At 42.7% G+C, this 11759-nt stretch overlaps 4 protein-coding genes across 5 annotated transcripts in view; all 4 read right to left on the reverse strand.

Moving 5' to 3' along the window:
* The window catches only part of LOC139637842 (protocadherin alpha-C2-like), a 47050-nt gene extending 35291 nt beyond the window's left edge, over positions 1-11759 (reverse strand). The window contains exon 1 of one of the 2 annotated variants that reach the window (XM_071506755.1): positions 9055-11759. In XM_071506755.1, the coding sequence (XP_071362856.1) occupies positions 9055-11478 (2424 nt within the window). In that variant the 5' untranslated portion in view covers positions 11479-11759. The remainder of the gene's footprint in view (positions 1-9054) is intronic. The other variant, XM_071506753.1, reaches the window with a different exon arrangement.
* Positions 259-2727, reverse strand: LOC139637845 (protocadherin alpha-C2-like). Its single transcript, XM_071506761.1, has one exon. It carries the CDS (start codon positions 2710-2712, stop codon positions 274-276), a length of 2439 nt encoding a protein of 812 aa, XP_071362862.1. The 5' UTR covers positions 2713-2727; the 3' UTR covers positions 259-273.
* Positions 3167-5791, reverse strand: LOC139637846 (protocadherin alpha-C2-like). The gene has a single exon (XM_071506762.1). The coding sequence runs from the start codon at positions 5618-5620 to the stop codon at positions 3182-3184; it is 2439 nt and encodes an 812-aa protein (XP_071362863.1). The 5' UTR covers positions 5621-5791; the 3' UTR covers positions 3167-3181.
* On the reverse strand, positions 6030-8814 carry LOC139637840 (protocadherin alpha-C2-like). The gene has a single exon (XM_071506752.1). It carries the CDS (start codon positions 8505-8507, stop codon positions 6045-6047), a length of 2463 nt encoding a protein of 820 aa, XP_071362853.1. The 5' UTR covers positions 8508-8814; the 3' UTR covers positions 6030-6044.

An 11759-nucleotide genomic window follows, 5' to 3' on the forward strand; every position in this document is an offset into this window, starting at 1 on the left:
CGTAATATCAACGACTCACTGTCACGGCGGTCATTGGCTGGCATTTTAGTCACAAACAGCGCCACCCTTTAGGTTTTTCGGGTGTCATTTGACAACATTTACCACAATGACCTTAAAATGTCGTGTATTAGTATGAATGGTAGTTTAAATTGAGTATTGCTGAAAAGAAAAACCTGATTTATTGACACCTTTCGTGAGTTTATCTAATGCAGATTAATTTCTTCAAAAATCCTATAAAACGAATTTAGATTTAATATCAATGAATGTTAAATATCAAAACAAATATGTTTGTTGGATTCCTACCTGCAGAGTGGAAGCTGCTGAGTCACTAGTCTCTGTCAGCCCTGTGCCTCTTGGTAAACTGGACACGATGTATCTGGAGCCCTTTGGCAGAGGCTGTCTGACCACCAGCTTTCCTTTCCTGGTCTCTGCTAGAAACAGACTGTACCAGTAGGCATCGTTGGAGACCAGAGTGGAATCTGCAATGGTGGAGTTCCTCTCACTGATCACACTGTTCCTGCAGGGAGGAGCTGCTTTGCTGCTCTTGGGTTTCTGGCACTTGAGCACGATGGTGACCAATATGGTGATCAGCAGGAGAAATGACACAGAGCCCAGACCGATCACCAAGTACAGGTTGAGGTCTGAGAAGATGTCATACTCCAGAGGCACCTCAGTCATGTCAGAGTAGGCCTTAACAGCAGTCTCCACCGTGGACAGCTTGATGGTGACTGTGGCAGAGAGAGCAGGGTCCCCGTTGTCCTTAGCAACAACAACCAGTCTCTGGTGGCGCGGATCTCTGTAACTGAACATCCTCATAGTCCGGATCTCTCCATTGTATTGGTCCAGACTGAACAAGGTGGCGTCAGTCACCTGTAGAAACTGGTAGGTAATCCGAGAGTTGTGCACCGAGTCGGTGTCCAAGGCTATCACCTTGGCAACCAGAGATCCTTTATCGGTGGATCTGGGGATCTTTTCCTCCACCACTGAGCCATGTGCTCTCCATGGAGAGACAATAACCGGAGCGTTGTCGTTCTGGTCCACAATAATGATGTGGACAGTCACGTTACTGCTCAGTGGAGGAGAGCCAGAGTCTCTGGCCTCGATGTGGAAAAGAAACTCCTTCTCAATCTCATAGTCAAAAGTTTTTAGAGCGTAAAGATTACCGTTCTCTGGATTGATGGAGAACAGCATGGACATGGAGGTGTTGGCTATCTCCTTCTCTAGGATGAAATAAACTAGATACTGGTTTTCATGGAGGTCAGGATCAAAGGCAGTGAGTGAACTGAGCAGGGCCCCAGGTGCGTTATTCTCCATTACACGTATAGTATAAAATGACTGAGGGAACTGAGGAACATTGTCATTGATATCCAGCAGCTCTAAAGTCATAGTTTCATTGTCAGATAAAGGAGGAGAACCTCTGTCTGTAACAGTGAAAGTGATTTCATATTCTGGCACCTTCTCACGGTCTAACGGCTCTGACACCACTAATTCATAATAGTTATCAGAGGATTCTCTCAGTTTGAAAGGCATATTATCTGGAATATGAAGATCAACCACTCCATTGTCCCCTGAGTCTTTATCACTGACACTAACTACAGCTATCACTGTGTCCAATTTTATATTTTCATTCACTGGACTCTGAAATGATTTAATAGATATTTCTGGGTGGTTGTCGTTCATGTCTTCAACCAGAATCTTTATGGTACATTGTCCTGATAAACTACTGGCTCCATGGTCGGTGGCTATAACTTCCATATCATAAATCCTGAAATCCTCATAGTTTAACATTCCCTTGACAGTAATTTCACCTGTGGAAGGATTCAGATTAAATGTTTCTTGTGTTTTCTCTGAGGTATATAAACTGTATGAGTATGTTATATCAGAGTTTGATCCCTCATCTAAGTCTGTTGCATTGAGATGAATAACAAGACTTCCAATGGGAGAATTTTCCATTATTTTTATATTATAATTCAATTTGTTAAATGTAGGAGCGTTGTCATTAGTGTCCAAAACACGTACAATAACACTGGCAGTGCCAGAACGAGCAGGTTTGCCTCCATCTACAGCTGTGAGTATTAAATTATGAACAGCCTGCTGCTCCCGATCTAAACTCTTTGTTAAGATCAAATCAGCAAACTTCGAACCATCTCTTCCTGTCTGAATTTCAATATTAAAATGCTCACTTTCACTCAGATGGTACGTTTTAACTGAATTGCTTCCAACGTCGGGATCAACTGCATTACTGAGAGAGAATCTCTCTCCTGTTGGCGTCGCTTCAGATATGTCTAAATGTATGACGTCTCTACGAAACTGTGGGGCGTTGTCGTTCATATCCACAATTTCAACTTCTATGTTAAATATTCGTACCGGGTTTTCTAGTATTATCTCCAATTTTAGATAGCATGACGCTGATGACTTTGTGTTGCAAATATATTCTCTGTCAATCTTCTCCACAACATACAGTTCACCAGTCTCTTTGTTCACATCCAGATATTTCTTATTTGCAATGATGTCAAGACGCATCTTCCTCTGATTCAGTGTTTTAACATCCAGGCTGAGATCAGTAGCAAGATTTGCTACAACTGATCCTTCTTTCATTTCCTCGGGTATTGAATAATGGGTCACTGAGGTCAATGTGTTACGAAGGAAAGAAAAAAGAACAATGAGCAGCACGTACCTTTTGCGAGATTCCATTGTTACAAATGACGGCATTATTGTGTGTGAGTTGACCGCATTTCAGTCTTTATGATATAGGTTTCCAGGAATATTGAATATTGCTGCAACTGCCTTGATCCCAAATATCTTAACACAATTTAATCCCGGCGATATATCAGCAACAAATTGGACGAGAGCGATTTCGGAGCGGAGTTTCAGCACCATGAAGCTGTCTGGTTGATTCACGATCTGGCGTAATATCAACGACTCACTGTCACGGCGGTCATTGGCTGGCATTTTAGTCACAAACAGCGCCACCCTTTAGGTTTTTCGGGTGTCATTTGACAACATTTACCACAATGACCTTAAAATGTCGTGTATTAGTATGAATGGTAGTTTAAATTGAGTATTGCTGAAAAGAAAAACCTGATTTATTGACACCTTTCGTGAGTTTATCTAATGCAGATTAATTTCTTCAAAAATCCTATAAAACGAATTTAGATTTAATATCAATGAATGTTAAATATCAAAACAAATATGTTTGTTGGATTCCTACCTGCAGAGTGGAAGCTGCTGAGTCACTAGTCTCTGTCAGCCCTGTGCCTCTTGGTAAACTGGACACGATGTATCTGGAGCCCTTTGGCAGAGGCTGTCTGACCACCAGCTTTCCTTTCCTGGTCTCTGCTAGAAACAGACTGTACCAGTAGGCATCGTTGGAGACCAGAGTGGAATCTGCAATGGTGGAGTTCCTCTCACTGATCACACTGTTCCTGCAGGGAGGAGCTGCTTTGCTGCTCTTGGGTTTCTGGCACTTGAGCACGATGGTGACCAATATGGTGATCAGCAGGAGAAATGACACAGAGCCCAGACCGATCACCAAGTACAGGTTGAGGTCTGAGAAGATGTCATACTCCAGAGGCACCTCAGTCATGTCAGAGTAGGCCTTAACAGCAGTCTCCACCGTGGACAGCTTGATGGTGACTGTGGCAGAGAGAGCAGGGTCCCCGTTGTCCTTAGCAACAACAACCAGTCTCTGGTGGCGCGGATCTCTGTAACTGAACATCCTCATAGTCCGGATCTCTCCATTGTATTGGTCCAGACTGAACAAGGTGGCGTCAGTCACCTGTAGAAACTGGTAGGTAATCCGAGAGTTGTGCACCGAGTCGGTGTCCAAGGCTATCACCTTGGCAACCAGAGATCCTTTATCGGTGGATCTGGGGATCTTTTCCTCCACCACTGAGCCATGTGCTCTCCATGGAGAGACAATAACCGGAGCGTTGTCGTTCTGGTCCACAATAATGATGTGGACAGTCACGTTACTGCTCAGTGGAGGAGAGCCAGAGTCTCTGGCCTCGATGTGGAAAAGAAACTCCTTCTCAATCTCATAGTCAAAAGTTTTTAGAGCGTAAAGATTACCGTTCTCTGGATTGATGGAGAACAGCATGGACATGGAGGTGTTGGCTATCTCCTTCTCTAGGATGAAATAAACTAGATACTGGTTTTCATGGAGGTCAGGATCAAAGGCAGTGAGTGAACTGAGCAGGGCCCCAGGTGCGTTATTCTCCATTACACGTATAGTATAAAATGACTGAGGGAACTGAGGAACATTGTCATTGATATCCAGCAGCTCTAAAGTCATAGTTTCATTGTCAGATAAAGGAGGAGAACCTCTGTCTGTAACAGTGAAAGTGATTTCATATTCTGGCACCTTCTCACGGTCTAACGGCTCTGACACCACTAATTCATAATAGTTATCAGAGGATTCTCTCAGTTTGAAAGGCATATTATCTGGAATATGAAGATCAACCACTCCATTGTCCCCTGAGTCTTTATCACTGACACTAACTACAGCTATCACTGTGTCCAATTTTATATTTTCATTCACTGGACTCTGAAATGATTTAATAGATATTTCTGGGTGGTTGTCGTTCATGTCTTCAACCAGAATCTTTATGGTACATTGTCCTGATAAACTACTGGCTCCATGGTCGGTGGCTATAACTTCCATATCATAAATCCTGAAATCCTCATAGTTTAACATTCCCTTGACAGTAATTTCACCAGTGGAAGGATTCAGATTAAATGTTTCTTGCGTTTTCTCTGAGGTATATAAACTGTATGAGTATGTTATATCAGAATTTGATCCCTCATCTAAGTCTGTTGCATTAAGATGAACAACAAGACTTCCAATGGGAGAATTTTCCATAATTTTAACATTATAAATTGTTTTGTTAAATGTAGGAGCGTTGTCATTAGTGTCTAAGACATGAACAATAACACTGGCAGTGCCAGAACGAGCAGGTTTGCCTCCATCTACAGCTGTGAGTATTAAATTATGAACAGCCTGCTGCTCCCGATCTAAAGCCTTCTTCAAGATTAGTTCAGCAAATTTCGACCCTTCTCTTCCTGTCTGTACTTCAATGTTAAAATATTCACTTTCACTGAGATGGTACGTTTTAACTGAATTGCTTCCAACGTCAGGATCAACTGCATTACTGAGAGAGAATCTCTCTCCTGTTGGCGTCGCTTCAGATATGTCTAAATGTATGGCGTCTCTACGAAACTGTGGGGCGTTGTCGTTCATATCCAGAATTTCTACTTCGATGTTAAAGATTCTTAATGGATTTTCCAATATTACCTCCAGTCTCAGATAGCACGAAGCTGATGACTTTGTGTTGCAAATATATTCTCTATCAATTTTCTCCACAACATACAGTTCACCAGTCTCTTTGTTCACATCCAGATATTTCTTATTTGCAATGATGTCAAGACGCATCTTCCTCTGATTCAGTGTTTTAACATCCAGGCTGAGATCAATCGCCAGATTTGCTACAACTGATCCTTCTTTCATTTCCTCGGGTATTGAATAATGAGTCACTGAGGTCGATATTTTCCGAAGAAAAGAAAAAAGAACAATGAGCAGCACGTACCTTTTGCGAGACTCCATTGTTACAAAGGCCGGCATTGTTGAGTGCGTTTTTACTGCAGTTCAGTCTTTATAAAGTAGGTTTCCAGTAATATAGAATTTTGCTATCATGGCCCTGATCCCAAACATATTTACACAGTTTTCGTACCGAGGAGATTTCAACACTAAACAGGACGAGCGCGTTTTCGGAGCGGAGTTTCAGCACCACGGAGCTGTCCGTTTGATTCACGATCTGCTGTAATGTCAGGGAGTCAGCGTCATGGCGTTCATGGGCTGGCATTTTGCTAACAAACAGCGCCGCCCTTTCGGTTTTGTTGACGCTTTCAGCTGCGTTTAACACCATGACCTGAAGTTCCAGGAGATTATCAATGTGAGTTCCAACTGATTGTTTCTTTCAAGAAACATTAAATTTATTGACACCCTTTGTGAGCTTAACTGACGGAGTTCAGTTATTCAAAAATGACTACAATAGGGAAAAAAATTGTAACTTTATATTGATACATGATAAATATAAAAACAAATTTGTGTGTTGGATTCCTACCTGCAGAGTGGAAGCTGCTGAGTCACTAGTCTCTGTCAGCCCTGTGCCTCTTGGTAAACTGGACACGATGTATCTGGAGCCCTTTGGCAGAGGCTGTCTGACCACCAGCTTTCCTTTCCTGGTCTCTGCTAGAAACAGACTGTACCAGTAGGCATCGTTGGAGACCAGAGTGGAATCTGCAATGGTGGAGTTCCTCTCACTGATCACACTGTTCCTGCAGGGAGGAGCTGCTTTGCTGCTCTTGGGTTTCTGACACTTGAGCACGATGGTGACCAATATGGTGATCAGCAGGAGAAATGACACAGAGCCCAGACCGATCACCAAATACAGGTTGAGGTCTGAGAAGATGTCATACTCCAGAGGCACCTCAGTCATGTCAGAGTAGGCCTTAACAGCAGTCTCCACCGTGGACAGCTTGATGGTGACTGTGGCAGAGAGAGCAGGGTCCCCGTTGTCCTTAGCAACAACAACCAGTCTCTGGTGGCGTGGATCTCTGTAACTGAACATCCTCATAGTCCTGATCTCTCCATTGTATTGGTCCAGACTGAACAAGGTGGCATCAGTCACCTGTAGAAACTGGTAGGTAATCCGAGAGTTGTGCACCGAGTCGGTGTCCAAGGCTATCACCTTGGCAACCAGAGATCCTTTATCGGTGGATCTGGGGATCTTTTCCTCCACCACTGAGCCGTGTGCTCTCCAAGGAGAGACAATAACAGGAGCGTTGTCGTTCTGGTCCACAATAATGATGTGGACAGTCACGTTACTGCTGAGTGGAGGAGAGCCAGAGTCTCTGGCCTCGATGTGGAAAAGAAACTCCTTCTCAATCTCATAGTCAAAAGTTTTTAGAGCATAAAGATTACCATTCTCTGGATTGATGGAGAACAGCATGGACATGGAGGTGTTGGCTATCTCCTTCTCTAGGATGAAATAAACTAGATACTGGTTTTCATGGAGGTCAGGGTCAAAGGCAGTGAGTGAACTGAGCAAGGCCCCAGGTGCATTATTCTCCATTACACGTATAGTATAAAATGACTGAGGGAACTGAGGAACATTGTCATTGATATCCAGCAGCTCTAAAGTCATAGTTTCATTGTCAGATAAAGGAGGAGAACCTCTGTCTGTAACAGTGAAAGTGATTTCATATTCTGGGACCTTCTCTCGGTCTAACGGCTCTGACACCACTAATTCATAATAGTTATCAGAGGATTCTCTCAGTTTGAAAGGCATATTATCTGGAATATGAAGGTCAACCACTCCATTGTCCCCTGAGTCTTTATCACTGACACTAACTACAGCTATCACTGTGTCCAATTTTATATTTTCATTGACTGGACTCTGAAATGATTTGATAGATATTTCTGGGTGGTTGTCATTCATGTCTTCAACCAGAATCTTTATGGTACATTGTCCTGATAAACTACTGGCTCCATGGTCGGTGGCTATAACTTCCATATCATAAATCCTGAAATCCTCATAGTTTAACATTCCCTTGACAGTAATTTCACCTGTGGAAGGATTCAGATTAAATGTTTCTTGTGTTTTCTCTGAGGTATATAAACTGTATGAGTATGTTATATCAGAGTTTGATCCCTCATCTAAGTCTGTTGCATTAAGATGAATAACAAGACTTCCAATGGGAGAATTTTCCATTATTTTAACATTATACAACGTTTTGTTAAATGTAGGAGCGTTGTCATTAGTGTCTAAGACATGAACAATAACACTGGCAGTGCCAGAACGAGCAGGTTTGCCTCCATCTACAGCTGTGAGTATTAAATTATGAACAGCCTGCTGCTCCCGATCTAAAGCCTTTTTTAAAATTAATTCAGCAAATTTCGACCCTTCTCTTCCTGTCTGTACTTCAATATTAAAATGCTCACTTTCACTCAGATGGTACGTTTTAACTGAATTGCTTCCAACGTCAGGATCAACTGCATTACTGAGAGAGAATCTCTCTCCTGTTGGCGTCGCTTCAGATATGTCTAAATGTATGGCGTCTCTACGAAACTGTGGGGCGTTGTCGTTCATATCCACAATCTCTAGTTCAATATTAAAGATTCGTAGTGGATTTTCTAGTATTACCTCCAGTCTAAGATAGCATGACGATTTTGCAGAACAAATATATTCCCTGTCGATCTTCTCAACGATATATAGATCACCAGTCTCTTTGTTCACATCCAGATATTTCTTATTTGCAATGATGTCAAGACGCATCTTCCTCTGATTCAGTGTTTTAACATCCAGGCTGAGATCAGTAGCAAGATTTGCTACAACTGATCCTTCTTTCATTTCCTCGGGTATTGAATAATGAGTTACTGAGGTCAATGTGTTACGAAGGAAAGAAAAAAGAACAATGAGCAGCACGTACCTTTTGCGAGACTCCATTGTTATAAAATACCTCGTTGTTGTGTACGTAATTTGCTGCAGTTCATTCTGTATTATGTTGGTTTCCAGTAATGTTGAATTTTGCAGGTATGGCGCTGATGGCAAACATACCTATTCCCTGTATTATAATCCTGATGATATTTCAGCACTAAATCAGGCGAGCGCCTTTTGGGAGCGGAGTTTCAGCACCGCGGAGCTGTCCGGATGAGTCACGATCTGCCCGTAACGTCAAGGCCTTACTGTCATGGCGTTCATGGGCTGGAATTTTACTAACGAACAGCGACACCTTGTAGGATTTACAAGACTCTTACAGCTGCATTTAATACAATGAGTTTTCATTATTTTTTCTCTTTTTTTTTTTTGTTTTGTTTATCTACGTGAGTTCAAATTAAGTATTGGAGACAAGACAAATCTAACTTATTAACACCCTTTGTGACTTTAAGTGATGAAGTGTAGTCACTTTAAAATTACGAGAATCTAAAACGAATTATGACTTTATATTGATAAAATATAAATATAAAAAGAACAGTTGACACTGGATTCCTACCTGCAGAGTAGAAGCTGCTGAGTCACTAGTCTCTGTCAGCCCTGTGCCTCTTGGTAAACTGGACACGATGTATCTGGAGCCCTTTGGCAGAGGCTGTCTGACCACCAGCTTTCCTTTCCTGGTCTCTGCTAGAAACAGACTGTACCAGTAGGCATCGTTGGAGACCAGAGTGGAATCTGCAATGGTGGAGTTCCTCTCACTGATCACACTGTTCCTGCAGGGAGGAGCTGCTTTGCTGCTCTTGGGTTTCTGACACTTGAGCACGATGGTGACCAATATGGTGATCAGCAGGAGAAATGACACAGAGCCCAGACCGATCACCAAATACAGGTTGAGGTCTGAGAAGATGTCATACTCCAGAGGCACCTCAGTCATGTCAGAGTAGGCCTTAACAGCAGTCTCCACCGTGGACAGCTTGATGGTGACTGTAGCAGAGAGAGCAGGGTCCCCGTTGTCCTTGGCAACAACAACCAGTCTCTGGTGGCGTGGATCTCTGTAACTGAACATCCTCATAGTCCGGATCTCTCCATTGTATTGGTCCAGACTGAACAAGGTGGCGTCAGTCACCTGTAGAAACTGGTAGGTAATCCGAGAGTTGTGCACCGAGTCGGTGTCCAAGGCTATCACCTTGGCAACCAGAGATCCTTTATCGGTGGATCTGGGGATCTTTTCCTCCACCACTGAGCCATGTGCTCTCCATGGAGAGACAATAACAGGAGCATTGTCATTCTGGTCCACAATAATGATGTGGACAGTCACGTTACTGCTGAGTGGAGGAGAACCAGAGTCTCTGGCCTCGATGTGGAAAAGAAACTCCCTCTCAATCTCATAGTCAAAAGTTTTTAGAGCGTAAAGATTTCCGTTCTCTGGATTGATGGAGAACAGCATGGACATGGAGGTGTTGGCTATCTCCTTCTCTAGGATGAAATAAACTAGATACTGGTTTTCATGGAGGTCAGGGTCAAAGGCAGTGAGTGAACTGAGCAAGGCCCCAGGTGCGTTATTCTCCATTACACGTATAGTATAAAATGACTGAGGGAACTGTGGCGCGTTGTCATTGATATCTATCAGATGCACAGTTATTGTTTCATTATCAGATAAAGGTGGAGTACCAGCATCTGTCACTATTAGCGTGATGTCGTATTCAGGTACCTTTTCGCGATCCAAAGGCTCAGACACTATGAGTTTGTAATGCATGGGCCTTTCTGATGACTTGTTAAGAACAAAGGGCATAGGCCGATGTATCGATAAACTTACTTTTCCATTATCGCCAGTGTCTCTGTCACTTATGCCTACTAGAGCAATGACACTTCCTACAGGGATGTTCTCATCCACTGTGTTTTTAACAGACTGTATGATGATGTCTGGATAATTGTCATTCATATCAGTCACGTGAACTACTACTTTACATTGGCCCAGTAAGGGATGCGCTCCTTTGTCTCTGGCCTCAATGTGCATCTCATAAAATTTCATATCTTCATAGTCAATAGTACCCTTCACAGTTATCTCCCCTGTGTTAGGATTCAGTGCAAAGACATCTTGTGTTTTTTCTGACGTGTAAAGGGTGAAGGAGTACACAATTTCTGAATTCACACCCTCGTCGAGATCTGTAGCGTTAAGCTTCATCACTAAGGTTCCGATCGGGGAATTTTCTGTCATGTTAATTGTGTAAGTCTGCTTGTCAAACCGAGGAGGATTGTCGTTTGTATCTTGTACTCTAACGATGATATTAGCAGTGCCGGAGCGCACAGGGATCCCGCCGTCCACAGCAGTCAGTATTAAATTATGAACAGCTTTCTCCTCTCTGTCTAAAGACTTGGTCAACACCAAATCCACATATTGAGTTCCGTCACTGCCTGTCTGAATTTCGATGGTGAAATGTTCACTGACACTGAGTCTGTATGTTTTAATGGTATTTATGCCAACATCTGGATCCGCAGCATTAGGCAGGGAGAATCTCTCTCCTGGTGTTGCCGATTCTGGGACGTCGAGCTCTACTTTGTCTCGTCGAAAGTGTGGGGCGTTATCATTTATATCCGTTATTCCCAGTTCAATGTTGAAGATACGTAAGGGGCTTTCTATGATAACATCAAGCTTTAGAAAACAGGATGTAGGTTTCGCCGGACAAAGATATTCCCTGTCCATCTTTTCAATGATATACAACTCCCCTGTCTTTTTGTTAAAATCTAGATATTTTTTGTTCGTGAAAATATCAAGTTTTACCTCTCGTTGTGCCAAACCTCCAGGCTCAAGTCCCAAATCCGCAGCGAGGTTGGCCACAACAGAGCCCCTTTCCATCTCCTCGGCTATGGAGTACCGTGTCACAGACAAAGCACTGGGCCATACTGCACACAAGACAAAGACAGTGGTCCAAAAATGCATCCTTTCATCTGCAGGAAAAAATAATCCAGATTCTAAAAACATTGGTTGTTTTTCTTTATTTTAAAGATTTGACAAAATCGTTTAGGGTCTCCTGTTGTTACTTTAAAAATAAAACGCATATCTTCCAGAAAGCTGTTTCCTACACCGTTTACAAATGGGTGTGTCATGACTTCAGGGAGAGAGATGCATTATGCTTTAGTGGTCAATAGTGACACCATGTGACAGAGACAGCACACAGTCTAGGAACTGGCCTTGAGCTGGATAAAAATATGGTTTCACAACATGTAACATCATTCACTCTTGTACTTTAAGGGAAAGCTTTT

The sequence above is a fragment of the Trachinotus anak genome, unplaced genomic scaffold (assembly GCF_046630095.1).
Source record: "Trachinotus anak isolate AG129_WGS33_773 ecotype Australia unplaced genomic scaffold, CSIRO_AGI_Tana_v1 ptg000021l, whole genome shotgun sequence".
In the NCBI taxonomy this organism is placed as follows: Eukaryota; Metazoa; Chordata; class Actinopteri; order Carangiformes; family Carangidae; genus Trachinotus; species Trachinotus anak.

Excerpts from the sequence above, each read along its gene's own strand:
- LOC139637845 (XM_071506761.1), bottom strand. The coding sequence starts at position 2,712 with ATGCCGTCATTTGTAACAATGGAATCTCGCAAAAGGTACGTGCTGCTC.
- LOC139637846 (XM_071506762.1), bottom strand. The coding sequence starts at position 5,620 with ATGCCGGCCTTTGTAACAATGGAGTCTCGCAAAAGGTACGTGCTGCTC.
- LOC139637840 (XM_071506752.1), bottom strand. The coding sequence starts at position 8,507 with ATGGAGTCTCGCAAAAGGTACGTGCTGCTCATTGTTCTTTTTTCTTTC.